Genomic DNA, 16,390 nt, shown 5'->3' with positions numbered 1-16,390 from the left:
ATCAAATAAATCGAACAATTTTACACATTTTAGCATTTAAATATTTAGTTTAGGTTTAATATCGCTATTTTAAATAGTTTTGACTCTTTTACTTTATTTTATTATAAAAATAAAAATTACAAAAAAAATATTTTTTATCTTTAGTTTAAAGTCAGTTAATATATTTATATTTATAGTATATAACATTTGAAAATAAAAAAAAATTAGTTTCACTTTTAGTATTTAGTTTTATATTAGTTTATTTTAATTACGAAAGATTTTTACACTTTATAAATACATTGTATTATTTGGTCTTTTTAGCCTAAATTTAAACCCAAAAAAAAGACATGGTCCAACCCAATTTTCTAGATCCAAACCCATACCCATTCCCCATTTGACCTAACTTAATTCCTACCTCCTATAAAATATGAACCTAATTCCTAACTCTAAGGGAGAGCACGACAACCATCAACTTTTAATTTCCTAATTCCTACCATCCTAGATCAGTGCTTCCCCCATTGAATCTCTCGGTCTCACTCTTGCTAAAAAGAAGAACGGACAAGAGAAATAGGGGCTCGGAAAGAAACGAAAAACAGAGGAGGCAATGTAAGAATTTAGAAGAAATTCCTTCTCTCATTCACTGTCTAATATTCTGTACAATGTATCTATTTATACAAGTATTCAATAGATAAAAATATAAGCTACAGCTATACTGGTTACACGTGTCTAATACTTTATTTGTTGTCCTTATCATAAGTGCACATAATGTGTACAGATATTACATAGTTGTAAAGTGTCCTTTAAAAGATGTAAAGTGCATTTGGATATGATTATGCTGGAAGAATTCAGTGTCTTTCAGCTGTATCCAATTATGCTTAAAGCAATTGGACCGCATCTGTAACAATAGGACCAGACTTGTGTTTTATTGGGCCTGCATTTTGTTTGTTCTGTGTACTGGCCCAGTTGGCCCAGACACTTGTTATACCCAATACATTTGGGTCTTTAGCTCTTGTTATGTTGTAACCTATTGTGTGCAATAGCTGTCTTTCTCTTTCTTCTTCTTCTTCTTCGACTGTATCGTCTTTTTCATATCCAAATTAGGTTTAGGGTTCTTTGACACATAATTCTGGTCCAACATTCCAACACCCCCCCTCAATTTGGAGGGGTGAGAAATCAACCCCAACTTGGAAACGATAGCACTGTGTAGTGGTCCAGAAAGAGGTTTGGTGAAGACATCGGCTAACTGGGATTTCGACGGAACAAAAGATAAGGAGATCAGTCCGGCGAGGTACTGTTGACGGATGAAATGACAATCTCTTTCCACGTGTTTTGCTCATTCGTGGAAGACAGAGTTTTTTGCTATGTGAATAGCGGCCTGGCTATCTGAATATAGAGAAACTGGTAAGCTTGGGGAAAACGAGAGATTTGTGAAAAGGCATACAAGCCATGTTAGTTCAGCAACGACCTTCTTCATAGAACGGTACTCAGCCTCGGCAGAAGATAGTGAAATTGAAGATTGTTTCTTTGATTTCCATGAAATAGGAGAGCTGCCGAGATTGATATAGAAGCCATTGACTGAATGACGAGATTCCGGACAAGACCCCCAATCCGAGTCGCAAAAAGCCATTAATGAAAAAGAGGGGTCTGATTTCATAAAGAGCCCAACTCCGGGTGAAGATAGCAAATATCTTAGACAATGTAGCCCAACATCAAAATGAGGTCGACGTGGGCTTTGCATATATTGGCTCAGATGTTGAACTGCAAATGAGAGGTCAGGGCGAGTGTGGGTTAAAAAATTGAGTTTGCCCAAGAGTTGCCTATAGATGGTTGGATCGTGAAGAGGTTCACCAATATCGGCTCGAAGTTTGCAACTAGGATCCAGCGGAGAGGAAGCTGGCCGTGAACCGAGAACACCAAATTCAGAAAGAAGCTCTAAGGTGAACTTTCTTTGACTGATAATTAGTCCCTGTTTTTCTCGTATTATTCCATTCCAAGAAAATAATTGGCTTCTCCAAGATCTTTGATTTTGAATTCGGAATTGAGGAATTCCTTTAGATTAGAAAGTTCTGTAGGGTCGTCACCCGTGAGAAGTATATCATCGACATAAACAGCCACAATAGAAATTCCAGAAGTTGTCTTTTTGAAAAATAAAGAATAGTCATTAAGAGAATGGGAATAGCCTTTGAAATTGAGGGCACTAGTGAGTCTTGCGTACCACTGTCGTGAACACTGTTTGAGTCCATATAAGGACTTTTTTAATCTGCACACATGATTAGTGGAAGGTGAAACCATACCTGGTGAAAATCTCATGTATACTTCTTTCTGTAGATCACCATGAAGAAAAGCGTTATTGACATCTAATTGAAATAGTTTCCAATTCATTTTCACTGCAATGGCTAAGATGCATCTAACAGTAGTCATTTTCACCACTGGACTAAAAGTCTCATTGTAGTCTATTCCTTCCCTTTGTATGTCTCCTCGTATAACTAGTCGAGCTTTGAACCTTTCAATACTTCCATCAGATCTATATTTAACCTTATAGATCTATTTACAAGGTAAAGGTTTATTGCCTCTTGGTAGTTCAACCACTTCCCAAGTTTGGTTGGTCTCCAAGGCTTGAAGTTCTGTTGCCATTGCATCCTGCCAACTGGGATGTAAAACTGCTTGAGAGAAACTTATAGGTTCAATGATATGAGAGATAGAATTTAGAAGAGATTGATTGGATGGAGAGAGGTCAGTGAAAGTCATAGTAGTAGGTGAGACTGGTGTTGCAAAGCAAGAATTGGTTAGATCAGTCAAATATACGGCATTACATACATAATCTGTCAGATAAGATGGTGGATTGTGTTCCCTAGTAGATCTCCTTAGTTCAGGTTGAACAAGAATAGAAGACAGAGATGAATTGAACCTAGATATAGCGGATGAAGTAGGAGCTTTTCCTGGTGATGTTATGGATAGAGAGGGAGATGGATTAAGATCTGGTTCTGAAGAAGGTTGGTTATCATACTGAGGGAAAGGATGAGTTTGGTCGTGTATAGTGGAAAATTCTTTAGGAAAAATGGGAGGTTCAAGTGAAAGAGAGGAAAAAGGAAATATATCCTCATAAAAAACTACATTTCTAGAGATAAAAATGGTTTTAGATTGAAGATCCAACAGTTTGTATCCTTTCTTCCCAAAAGGATATCCTAAAAAAACACACTTTACTGATCTAGATTCAAGTTTTGACCTATGATGAGATAGAGTAGAGGCATAACATAGACAACCGAAACATCTTAGGAAAGTATAAACTGGAACTTTCCCAAAAAGAATTTCAAAAGGTGTTTTAAAATCAAGAACTTTAGAGGGAAAACAATTTATTAAAAAAGTAGCAGTTAACAAACAATCACCCCAATACATAGTGGGGAGATTAGATTGGAATAATAGAGCCCTACATGTTTCTAGAATATGTTTATGTTTTCGTTCGACCACTCCATTTTGTTGTGGTGTACCAACACAAGAGGTTTGATGAAGGATTCCATTAGAAGAGAAAAAACTTGAAAGAACAGATCCTGAACCTAATTCCAAAGCATTATCTGAACGAATGATTTTAACTTTAGTTGCAAATTGTCTTTCTACCATTGCTAGAAAGGATTTCAAAACTGGGAAAGCATTGCTTTTTGTTCGTAAAAGATAAGTCCAAGTTCCCTTACTATAGTCATCTACTATGGTCAAGAAATATTTATAACCATCATGAGTTGGGATCTTGTAAGGTCCCTAAGTATCGACATGAATTAGTTGAAAAATTGAATTTGTGTTGATATTGCTTGACTGAAAAGGCAATTTTGCCTACCTAGCTTGACAACATATATCACAAGGATGATTAAACTTGTTTAGAGAAGGAAATTGAAAACTGGTTATATTTTGCATACTGGACAGAGGCATATGCCCCAACCTTTTGTGCCACAGACTTACATTAGAGTTGGCCCTAGCAGAACAAGAAACTGAATGAGAGACAATGTCTTTCTTTATATTGTTACAAGCTGAATAAGACTGAAAAATTGATTGATTTCCATAAACTATGCCAGAACTTAGAGAAGCTGGATTAAGAAGATATAGATCTTCCTTGACTTCACCAACTACCACTGGCCTCTTCAATGAAGGGCCCTGTAAGAATGTGCCAAAAGATGAGAACAACAAGGTACATGTGAGTTGTTTAGTAAGTTTGTGAACTGAAATTAGATTAAACCTGAAATCTGGAACATATAACACATTGTTTAGGATTAAATCTGGTAGAACATGCCCACTACCAACTTGACTGACCTTAACTCTGTATGAATTTGGGAGATTCACGTATAAAGATTTTCTTAGAGGTTTCACATTTAATAAAATGGAATAATCGAAAGTCATATGTTTTGAAGCTCCTGAATCTATATCCAGGAGGTAGAATTCATGTAAGGAAGACAAGAAAGACAATATAGATTAGGGTATTGATTATTTTACCAGCACAGCTGACACTAGCATTTGTATTAGAAAACTTCTCACCCTGTTGTCCAACCTTCACCTGTTGAAGAAGTTGGTAAAGCTGACTAAATTGCTCTTGAGTGATGACTTTCCCTGCTGTATTTTCTTCCATTGTGTTGACTGATTGACTTGTGTTTTCTTCATGCATAAGTGTTGCATTGATGTGAGGTCCTCCTTGATACCTTTTGGATTTGGTAAACTTGAAGGTGGAGGGAAAACCAATGATTCTATAGCATTTATCAATGGAATGTCCGGTCTTCTTGCAATAGTTGCATACCAGGTTATTTTTCTTTCCTTCAAGATTTGCTTTCAGCTTTCCTTCTCCATTAACATATTTCTGAAAATAGGTTGGTTGATTTTGTGCCATAAAAGCAGTCTCAACTGGGTTTTGTGCAATATGAATTTCTCTTTGCTTCTCATCTTGAATGAGAAGAGAATAGGCTTGATTGATACTTGGAAGAGGAGTAAGAATTAGGATATTACTCCTTACAGCTGTGTATGCATCATTAAGTCCCATGAGAAATTGGATTAGCCTACCATCTTGAAAAGACTTTGAAGCTCTTGACTTTCCTCCACAATTACATTCACAGATGCAGTGCACACAACTATTCAAGGTATCCAACTCATCCCAAATCCTTTTTACCTTTGTATAGTATCCTGCTATATCAGAGGTACCTTGCACTAGGTCACTCAACTCCTTTTGTAATTGATAAAGTTGAGCACCATTGCATTGTCCGAATCTGTCCTCAAGTTCTTTCTAAATTGCATTTATAGTTTTTGAATAAAGGACACTTTCAGCTATGTCCTTAGATAGAGAATTCAAGATCCACGATATAACCATATCATTGCAATGATTCCACTGCTTGAAGTCAGTGGAAGAAGCATCAGGTTCATAATATGTTCCATCAATAAAACTAAGTTTATTCTTGGCAGAGAGTGCAATGATTATGGATCTACGCCATCCTCTATATCTCTTCCCATCAAATACTGAGTTGACAAGAACCATTCTAGGTGAATCTGATGGATGAAGGTAACAAGGTGATTGGAATCCATAACAGCTGGTTGAGTAATTGTGCGAGCTGCAGAAATGTTTGAAGAATCATCTGTGGAATTTGGTGCCATTTTAAAGAGGAAGAGAAGGCTGAAAAAATGTAGGTTGGGTTTCAGATAGCTACTGCTCTGATACCATGTAAGAATTTAGAAGAAATTCCTTCTCTCATTCACTGTCTAATATTCTGTACAATGTATCTATTTATACAAGTATTCAATAGATAAAAATATAAGCTACAGCTATACTAGTTACACATGTCTAATACTTTATTTGTTGTCCTTATCATAAGTGCACATAATGTGTACAAATATTACATAGTTGTAAAGTGTCCTTTAAAAGATGTAAAGTGCATTTGGATATGATTATGCTGGAAGAATTCAGTGTCTTTCAGCTGTATCCAATTATGCTAAAAGCAATTGGACCGGATCTGTAACAATAGGACCAGACTTGTGTTTTATTGGGCCTGCATTTTGTTTGTTCTGTGTACTGGCCCAGTTGGCCCAGACACTTGTTATACCCAATACATTTGGGTCTTTAGCTCTTGTTATGTTGTAACCTATTGTGTGCAATAGCTGTCTTTCTCTTTCTTCTTCTTCTTCGATTGTATCGTCTTCTTCATATCCAAATTGGGTTTAGGGTTCTTTGACACATGATTCCGGTCCAATATTCCAACAGGAAAAATTCAGAACCGGCAATTTACTTTTCTCCAAGACACAAACAATGTCTATACTTCCCTTCATTCCCTCAATGATTGAGAAATACACACCCACAAAACAAAAAAAACATAGCAGAAACAGAAACTATCGGGAAACATCAGAAAAATGATATTAAGAAAAAGGCAAGGCAGGTGTTACTAATGATTCCAATCCTTCGGTGGTAAAACTGAAATTCATGAAGGGAACGAACGGGGAGAGGGTTCTAGGTTTGAAGAACAACCGTGGGTATACCAATTTTTGGTTCAAAATCTCGTTTCCCACTCTAGATTCATATTCTTGTTACTGAGATGGTTGTGATCTAAGTCGCTATTGTGGTCGATTGCCGACGAGGTTTCCGGTCCAGATCCCGTTGATGAAATTTCACTTTGGCTATCAGAATGATGCTGTGTTGTACAAATTCGCCTTTTGAATATTGAAGAAATTTTATTGATTTGAGGTGGTTGATTGGAATTCGACTTCTGGGCCTGCAAAGAAAATTGTTGTCATCACGTCACGTCTTCTAGGTGATGCATATAGATATATTTTACGTTGCTTGAGTGCACTTCAGACTGTCTGCAGCTGTGCTATATTTACATGCATCTCAAAGGTACCTTTGTGCTTGTAAAATAATTGTTCTTCATTCTATGTGTTTAATTTTTTGTTTCCAAAAATTTGGTTATATTAACTAATTGTTTTCTTGAATGAAATGAGAGTATCCGATTATATTTGGCAAAACATGTTCACGAGTGGCCCAACAAATTTTGTGGCCTAAAGCCAAACTTTATGAGAGACCTTAACTTTTTAATTTTTTTTATTATTTATTTGAAGTTTATTTTTTTAGCTTTTCTTAGATACAAAGTTATTAATAATTTTCTTATAATCAATAACTCGTAATAAGTATTTTTCAATTGATGATATAGATAGTCCATTTAACTTTTCCTGTGACATTATTATTCTTAGGTAAGATTTTATCAATTTTAATTTTGAATTTTTTTTCTGCTGAAGCAACGGTAAAAAGAGTTATGAACATTATTTCATAAGCAATTTAGGCATTTGGAAAAGAATTAAATATTTTTATTTGATTAAGTATATCAATTAAACTGTTATCTTCTAATTGTACTATTATCCTTAATACTTTTAATTCAGAATATAAATCTAAACCATTAATATCGAATTGATTATTATGCTTTAAGGAACATTCCAGATTAAGGCAATATTCTTTCAAATTTCCAACATCTAGTGATCTTAGTTTTTACTGCCAAATAAAAAACCAAAATTATTTTCATATGCTTCAAATTGTTCAAATCTATTTTGAAGTGAAAAAATAGCTTTGTCTATTATGTACAAAAGTAATCAACTCTAAAGGACTCTTCGAAATTTTTTGAGATTTTTATTATCAACGTTCGCATCAAATTGTTGTTTCCTATATATCACACGTTTCTTACGAATTTCGGGTTTGATATTCATTTCAAGTGTAATTTCCTTGGTAGAAATCATAGTAGTCGCAAATCCTTCTTTTCTATATTTGTTAAAGAAAGAAATCAAACTTTTTCACTTTACAAAACTCTTTTTTAAACTTATATCATAGTACAAATAAATGACTGCACTTAATCCCCTACCAACGGAAAAAATCCAACTCAGCTATAAATGGCACCCCTCCTAAAGGTTGTTATAAGCTTAATGTGGATGCTAGTCACAACAACTTCAAAAGTTGCTTAGGAGGAGTTTTCTGAAATAGCACTGGTCAGTGGATTGTAGGTTATACCAAAAGCATTAGAGCAATGAGGTCCCTAAATGCTGAAATAAAAGCTATTAAAGAAGGGTTAAAAATGGCCAGGGAGTGGAACCTTCTACCACTACACATTGAATTAGATTGTGTAGAAGCATTAGGGCCATTCTTTTTGGACAGAATTTTATTGATAAAAATGTTTCCACATGCAGGTTGTAATGCACCAAGGGAAGGAGATGACCCTCCAGCACACGTTTAGGGAGTGCAACAAAGTAGCCCACGAATTATCCAAGATGGAAGGAAGTGATGAAGTGAAGAAGAAAGTTTTTGTAAAAGCTCCTTTTGTAGTATCTAACTTTGTTACTTATGATCTGGACAAGGATCGCTCTTATATTAAGTACTTACCTATGGATGCTTGCAATATGTTAGCAAGCCTAGGAAATCAAAGTGTCCTAAGTGACATTATTTTTGGCAATGTTGTAACAAACGTTATTTAGCTTCCTTAATATATGCTTTCCTATTTTTTCAACAGAAAAAGTGGGGCCCACACAAATATAGGGCCTAAAGCGATTGTTTTACTTGCTTTATGAAAGGATCTCCCCTGAACATGTTAGACTCTTACGTCTCAAGATAAGATTGTCCACACATTAGATTTTAGGATGATTTCCTGATATTTGCTATTCCTCTAACTACATCCACCCATTATACTTTTATAATAAAATAAATATGCATATATCCACCCATTACTAATAAAACGTGATTAATTGTGTACACGTACGCGTGACATGATATTAGCGCCCTAAATAAAATGAATTTACACACATGTAGTCCGTTTCAAAGATTAATTCCATACCTCATGACCTCGCACTTGTCACGATCCTAAACCCAGACACGGTTGTGATGGCGCCTCTCGTGAAGACAAGGCCAGCCGACACAACACCCAATTCATTTTAAATAATTAAAATAACACAATTTAAGTCATTAACATGATTAAATCCAAAAGAAACATTGAAACAGTATAATTTGCGGAACAAACACAGGCCGACATCGGGGTGTCACTAGTCATGAGAATCTAAACATATGTCTAAGAGTTTGAAAGAGTTTATACAGTCTACTGCAGAACTAGAATAGAAAGTAAAATATGAGGGAGAAACACTAGGCTGCGAACGCCGAGCAGCTACCTAGTGGACTCCGAATGGCTTGCTAGAGCAATCAATGCTCACTGGCGGGACCTGAAGCTCTTGAATCTGCACACAGGATGTAGAGAGTAAAGTGAGTACTCCAACTCAGTGAGTAATAAAAATAAATGAAGACTAAGCGATAAGAAACCACATAAAGCACAACAACATGCTATAAAGTGACAGTGTAAAACCAATAAAATGCAATAAACTAGTAAAATCTTATAAAAACACCTTAGTTCAGAATAAGTTTCTTTAAAATAATTTTTTTAACAGCTAACAAGTAAATGAAAAGCAGCTAGAAAATATAAACACATAAAATCCGCCCCTCGGGCACAATGTCAACAGAATCAGCCCCTCGGGCACTAACATGGAACGACACCAGCCCCTCAGGCTATATCTCATATCACAATGGGTAATCGTGCTCATTAAGGGTATACAAACTCCGGGAGGCGCCCTTTACGGACGAAGCGCAATATCAAGCCATCTCATGGCATAATCAATATGCTCTCGGCCTCATATCAAGCCACCTTGTGGTGTACAACTCAGACCCTCGGCCTCATAATCATAATCTGTACAAACTGTTGTAGTGTTCAGCCCGATCCCATGATAATCCTCACAACACAGGCCCTTGGCCCTACTCAGTCAGAAATCTCTAAAAGCCACTCGGGCACAGTAAAATATGATGCTCAGCCCAAAATATCATTTAAAGTATTTAAATAGAGTAAACATGGTTGAGTTATGAAAACAGTATAATATAGCATGACTGAGTACATATATAAAATTAAAGCAGTGAGGAAATAGCAGTAAATATCCCCTAAGGGTCCAAATAGTTGACACGAGGCTCAAATATGGCATTCAACCCAAAACATAATGATAGCAAGCAGTTTTCAATCAAATATGCGGTAAAACATTCATTCGGGATGGACTAAGTCACAATCCCCAATGGTGCACGACCCCACGCTCGTCATCTAGCGTGTGCATTACCTCAATATAGCAAACGATGCGAAATTCGGGGTTTCATACCCTCAGAACAATATTTACAATCATTACTCCCCTCTATCCGGTCCAATCTCTAGCCTGCGATGCCTTTGCCTCTCGAATCGGCCTTCGGATGCTCCAAATCTAACCAAAATCAGTGCAAAATCATCAAAATATGCTAAGGGAATAAAGCCCACTGAAAAGAAATCAAATTACAACACAAATCCCGAAATTGGCCAAATCCGACCCCCGGGCCCACGTCTCGAATCCCGATATAAATTATATCAATAGATTCCTTATCACTTCCCGAGTTCATTCATATAAAAATCACCAAAATCCAACCACTAATGATCCCTCAAATCCCTAATTTTAGGTCTCCAATTACAAGCCATAGTTCTTCAATATTTAGGCTTAAATTCAATAATTTCCATGATTAATTAGGTACAAATCACATTAGTATTGAGTATTAAGTCCATAAATCTTACCTCCAAGTGTTCCCCCTTGATTCCCTCTTCAATCCTCTTCAAAAAGCTTCAAAAGTGCCCAAAAATGGAGGAACTTATGCTCAAAATCGCGGAATAGGCCTTTTAAACATTCTACCCCAGCTGTTTCAATTCCTTCTTCGCGAACGCGATCAACCCCTCACGTTCGCGAAGCACAAACTTAGGTTGACCAGAATTTCCTCTTATGCGAACGCGACCACCCCTCACGAATGCGATGCCTTAGCAACTCAACCCTTCGCGGATACGGCATCCCCCCCGCGAACGCGATGACCAACAAGCTCAACCCTTCATGATCGTGGGACCTCCTTCGCGAATGTGAAGGCCAACTTCACAGCCTCCCATCCTAACCCTTTGCAAATGCGAGGTCCACTCGCGAGCGAAGAACAACTGGTCTGCAACACACACAATAGTTTTCTGCAATTTTTCACAACATGAAATGGTCCGTTTAACCACCCGAAAATCACCCTCGGCCCTCGGGACCTCAACCAAACATGCCAACATATCCCATAACCTCATTCAAACTTGTTCCAACCTTCGTAATGCTCAAAACGACATCAAAACACCAAATTCGCATCGGATTCAAGCCTAATAATTCCAAAATCTTCTTAATTCCGCTTTAGATCAAAAGGTCTATCAAACCACATCCGAACGACATGAAATTTTGCACACACATCCCAAATGACACAATAGACCTACTGCAACTCCTGGAAATTCCATTTCGACCCCTATATCTAAATCTCACCTATCAACCGAAAAATGCCAAAATTCCAATTTCGCCAATTCAAGCCTAAATCTACTCTGTACCTCCAAAACACATTCTGATCACGCTCCTAAGTCCCAAATCACCTCCCGAAGCTTTTTGAATCATCGGAACTCATATCCGAGCCCTTTAACATATAAGTCAACATCTGGTTGACTTTTCCAACTTAGCTCACTCAAAAGAGACTAAGTGTCTCAAACCTTACCAAAATTTCTCCGAACCCGAGCCAACCAACCCGGTAACACAATATACAGTTGAACAAGACAATAAGAAGAAGAAATGGGGAAACAGAGCGGTAACTCATGAACCAACCGACCGGGTCGTTCCATCCTCCCCCTCTTAAACAAACGTTCGTCCTCAAACGAGTCAAGAAACATCAAACAGGCGAGGATATCTGCTCTGCATCTCCCGCTCGGTCTCCCAGGTAGCCTCCTCCACGGGTCGACCTCTCCACTGTACTTTCAATGAAGCTATATAATTTGACCTCAACTTTCGAACCTGACGCTCCAAAATATCTACTGGCTCCACATCATAAGTCAAATCATCATCTAACTGAACCATGCTAAAATCCAAAACATGAGACGGAGCATAGAAACATGAAATGCCGGATGCACACTCAACAAGCTAGGTGGTAAAGCAAGCTCATAAGCCACCTCCCCAATCCTCCGAAGCACCTCAAAAAGCCCAATGAAACGAGGGTTCAATTTACCTTTCTTCCCAAATCTCATAACACCCTTCATGGGCGAAACTTTCAACATAATCTTCTCACCAACCATGTAGGACACATCCCGAACCTTTCTGTCAGCATAACTCTTTTGTCTTGACTGCACTGTATGAAGCCTCTCCTGAATTACCTTCACCTTTTCTAAAGCATCCTGCACCAAGTCTGTCCCCAATAGCCTAGCCTCACCCGGCTCAAACCACACAACTGGAGATCTACACCGCCTCCCATATAAAGCCTCATATGGAGCCATCTGAATACTCGACTGGTAGCTGTTTTTATAAGCAAACTCCGCGAGCGGTAGAAACTAATCCCATGAACATCCAAAATCAATGACACAAGCACGCAACATGTCCTCCAATATCTGAATAGTGCTCTCAGACTGCTCGTCCGTCTAAGGGTGAAAAGATGCGCTCAACTCCACATGAGTCCCAACTCTCGCTGCATAGACCTCCAATACTGTGAAGTAATATGAGTGCCTCTATCTGAAATGATGGAAACTGGGACACCATACAAACAAACAATCTCTTGGATATAGATCTCTGCCAACCGCTCTGAAGAATAGGTAGTACACACAGGAATGAAGTGCGCGGACTTGGTCAGCCGATCCACAATCACCCAAATAACATCGAACTTCTTCAAAGTCCATGGGAGCCCAACTACAAAGTCTATGGTGATCTGCTCCCTCTTCCACTTTGGAATATCCATCTGTTGAAGCAAGCCACCTGGTCTCTGATGCTCATATTTCACCTGCTGACAATTGAGACACCGAGCTACAAATCCCACAATGTCCTTCTTCATTCTCCTCTACCAATAATGCTGCCTCAGATCCTGATACATCTTTGCGGCCCCTAGATGAATGGAATATCGCGAGCTATGGGCCTCCTCTAGAATCAACTCCCCAAGCCCATCTACCTTGGGCACACATATCTTCCCCTGCATCCTCAACACACCATCATCACCAATAGTCACATCTCTGGCATCATCGTGTTGAAATCTGCCCTTAAGGACAAGTAAATGAGGATCATGATACTGGCACTCTCTGATGCGATCATATAAGGAAGATTGAAAAATCACACAAGCCAATACCCGACTAGGCTCCGAAATATCCAACCTCACACACCGATTGGCCAAGGCCTGAACATCCACTGCAAGAGGTCTCTCCCCAACTGGAATATATGCCAAACTCCCCATACTCACTGCCTTCCGGCTCAAAGCATCGACCACCACATTGGCCTTCCCCGGATGGTACAAAATAGTAATATCATAATCCTTTAGCAACTCCAACTACATCCGCTGCCTCAAATTGAGATCCTTCTGCTTGAACAAGTGCTGGAAGCTACGATGATCAGTAAACATCTCACAAGACACACCATACAAATAATGCCTCCAAATCTTTAACGTGTGAACAATGACAGCCAACTCCAAATCATGAACATGGTAGTTTTTCTCATGGGGCTTCAATTGGCGAGAAGCATAAGCAATGACTCTACCCTCCTGCATCAATACACACCCAATACCAACTCTCGAAGCATCACAATACACGATATATGAACCTGAAGCTGATGGCAAAACTAACACTAGAGTTGTGGTCAAGGCACTCTTGAGCTTCTGAAAGCTTTCCTCACACTTGTCCGACCACCTGAATAGAGCACCCTTTTTAGTCAAATTGGTCTAGGGCGATGCGATAGATGAGAATCCCTGAACAAACCAACGGTAATAACCTACAAAACCAAGAAAGATGCTAATCTCTATGGCTGAGGACGGTCTGGGCCAACTTTGAACCGCCTCTATCTTCTTTAGATCAACCTGAATACCCTCACTGGACACCACATGCCCCAAGAAAGCCACTGAACTAAGCCAAAACTCACACTTGGAGAACTTTGCATAAAGCTTCTCCTCCCTCAATCTCTGCAACACAACTCTCAAATGCTCCGCGTGCTCCTCCTGACTATGCGAGTATACCAGAATATAAGCAATGAAGACTATGACAAACGAGTCAAGATAAGGCCGAAACACGCTATTCATTAAATGCATGAACACTGTCGGGGCATTGGTCAGCCCAAAAGACATCAACAAAAACTCATAATGACCATATCGGGTCCTGAAAGCTGTCTTAAGAATATCCAAGTCCCTGATCTTCAACTGGTGATAACCTGAACAGAGATCAATCTTGGAGAACACCCTCGCTCCCTGAAGCTAGTCAAACATATCATCAATGTGAGGTCGAGGATACTTGTTCTTAATTGTTACTTTGTTCAACTGCTTATAATCAATACACATCCTTATAGTGCCATCCTTCTTCTTCATGAATAGAACCGGTGCACCCCAAGGCAACACACTAGGCTGAATGAACCCCTTATCAAGGAGTTCCTGAAGCTGCTCCTTTAATTCCTTCAACTCCGTTGGTGCCATACGATACAGCGGAATAGAAATGGGATGAGTGCCCGGCACTAGATCAATACCAAAATCAATATCCCTGTCTGGTGGCATGCCCGGCAGGTCTGCAGGAAACACATCGGAAAAATCCCTCACAATTAGAACAGAATCAATACTAGGAGTCTCTCCACCAACATCCCTCACAAAGGCTAAGTAAGAAAGAAAACCCTTCCCAACCATACACTGGGCCTTCAAGAATGAAATTACCGTACTGGGAACATAATCAGTCGAACCTTGCCACTTAATTCGTGGCACACCCAACATAGTGAATGTCACTGTCTTAGCACGATAGTCCAAAATAGCGCGATACGGAGATAGGAAATCCATGCCCAATATAACATTGAAGTCTACCATATATAACAACAACAGATCCACTCGAGTCTCCAAACCCCCAATAGTCACCATACATGACCGGTACTCACAGTCTACAATAACAATATCGCCCATCGAAGTAGATACATGAACAGGTGAAATAAGAGACTAATGGGACGTATCCAAATAACGAGCAAAGTATGATGAAACATAAGAATAAGTGGAACCAGGATCAAATAATACAAAGACATCTCTGTGGCAGACTGAGACAATACCTATGATCACGACGTCAGAAGCAATAGTATTGGGTCTAGCTGGAAGTGCATAGAAGCGGGCCTGACTGCCACCTGATCAACCTCCCCCTCTAGGCCGACCCCTAGCTGACTGACCTCCACCCCTAGCTGGGTAGGTGGGTGGTGGTGGTGAAGTAACTGGTGCTGAAGCCGAAGGCTGACCCCTCTGCTGAGATGAACCCGTAAGACAACGAGGACACTGCCTCCAAATATGACCCATCTCTCCATATTCATAGCAACTCCTGGGTACTAGAGACGTGGACTGAAGGGAACCCCTAGCACCGGAATGACTAGTAGATACACCTGGCATATAAGAGCCTTGAACTGATGGAGCACGGGACGAACTCTGAGCTGGAAGGTCACTGAGTGATGACTGGCCCTGATGAGAACTATGAGAACGATGACCCAATGACGCCCCACGATAACCTGGGCGAGCTGGATGAGCATGCCTAAATGGACGGCCTCTGCCATGCTGAAACTGACCTCTCAAAGGAGCACCACCACAACTACCACATCCTCGAGTCCTATTGGCCTCCCTCTCATCTCGCTAATGGCGGCGAACTGACTCAATCTCACGAGCAATGTCTATAACCTCCTCAAAAGTAGCGCCAGACACCCTCTCCCTGGTCATGAGAATAAGAAGCTGATATGTGAGGCCATCAACAAACCTCCTAATCCTCTCTCTATCTGTCAGAACCAACCAAATAGCATGATGAGCTAACTCTGAGAACCTCATATCATACTGTGTCACAGTCATCTCTCCCTAACGCAACCACTCGAACTGCCTGTGCAGCTCCTCTCTGCAAGACTGTGGCACATACGTCTCCAAAAAGAGAATGGAGAACTACTTTCAGGTAAGAGGTGCTGCACCAACAGGTCTACACCTCTCATAAGCCTCCCACCAAGTGAAGACAGCTGCAGAAAACTGAAAAGTAGTGAAAGCGACCCCGCTGGTCTCCAAAATACCCGTTGTATGAAGAATCCTTTAACACTTGTCCAAGAAACCCTAAGCATCCTCGCCCTCTGCACCACTGAAAGTCAGAGGCTGAAGTCTACCAAACCTCTCCAACCTGCGCTTCTCGTCCTCAGGCATGGCAGGAGCTACATAGTCCTAAGCAACTGCAATCGGCTGGGCTGGATGTACCCCCGGTGTCTGAAGTCCTTGCACGCCCTACTCAAGTGTGCGAGCCACAAGAGTATAAGTGTTTCCCCCGGCCTGAGAAGTAGTTGTAGCTGTAGTAACTGAAAC

The 16,390-nt window shown here is 39.7% G+C and overlaps 1 protein-coding gene across 1 annotated transcript; it reads right to left on the bottom strand.

Annotated features, from left to right (window-relative positions):
• Window positions 1-2,523: 2,523 nt before the first annotated feature.
• On the bottom strand, window positions 2,524-15,772 carry LOC138875127 (uncharacterized). The gene is made up of 8 exons (XM_070153949.1): window positions 15,704-15,772; window positions 15,238-15,619; window positions 5,318-5,496; window positions 4,459-5,236; window positions 4,279-4,385; window positions 3,931-4,122; window positions 3,468-3,732; window positions 2,524-3,164 (listed from the first exon to the last, which is right to left on the bottom strand). Exons 1-8 carry the CDS (start codon window positions 15,770-15,772, stop codon window positions 2,524-2,526), a joined length of 2,613 nt encoding a protein of 870 aa, XP_070010050.1.
• Between the last annotated feature and the right edge of the window lie 618 nt (window positions 15,773-16,390).

Source organism: Nicotiana sylvestris, chromosome 8 (assembly GCF_000393655.2).
Source record: "Nicotiana sylvestris chromosome 8, ASM39365v2, whole genome shotgun sequence".
Lineage (NCBI taxonomy): Eukaryota > Viridiplantae > Streptophyta > Magnoliopsida > Solanales > Solanaceae > Nicotiana > Nicotiana sylvestris.
Note: the sequence above shows the minus strand (reverse complement) of the source record. Positions and strands in the feature narration are given on the sequence as shown.

What these genes read in the sequence shown, in the direction of transcription:
- LOC138875127 (XM_070153949.1), bottom strand. Translation starts at nt 15,772, where the DNA reads ATGACCAGGGAGAGGGTGTCTGGCGCTACTTTTGAGGAGGTTATAGAC. An exon ending in CTGCTAGGGCCAACTCTAAT is followed by an intron (nt 3,733 to 3,930) that starts GTAAGTCTGTGG and finishes GTCGATACTTAG; the next exon opens with GGACCTTACAAGATCCCAAC. An exon ending in TCATCAAACCTCTTGTGTTG is followed by an intron (nt 3,165 to 3,467) that starts GTACACCACAAC and finishes GTGTTTTTTTAG; the next exon opens with GATATCCTTTTGGGAAGAAA.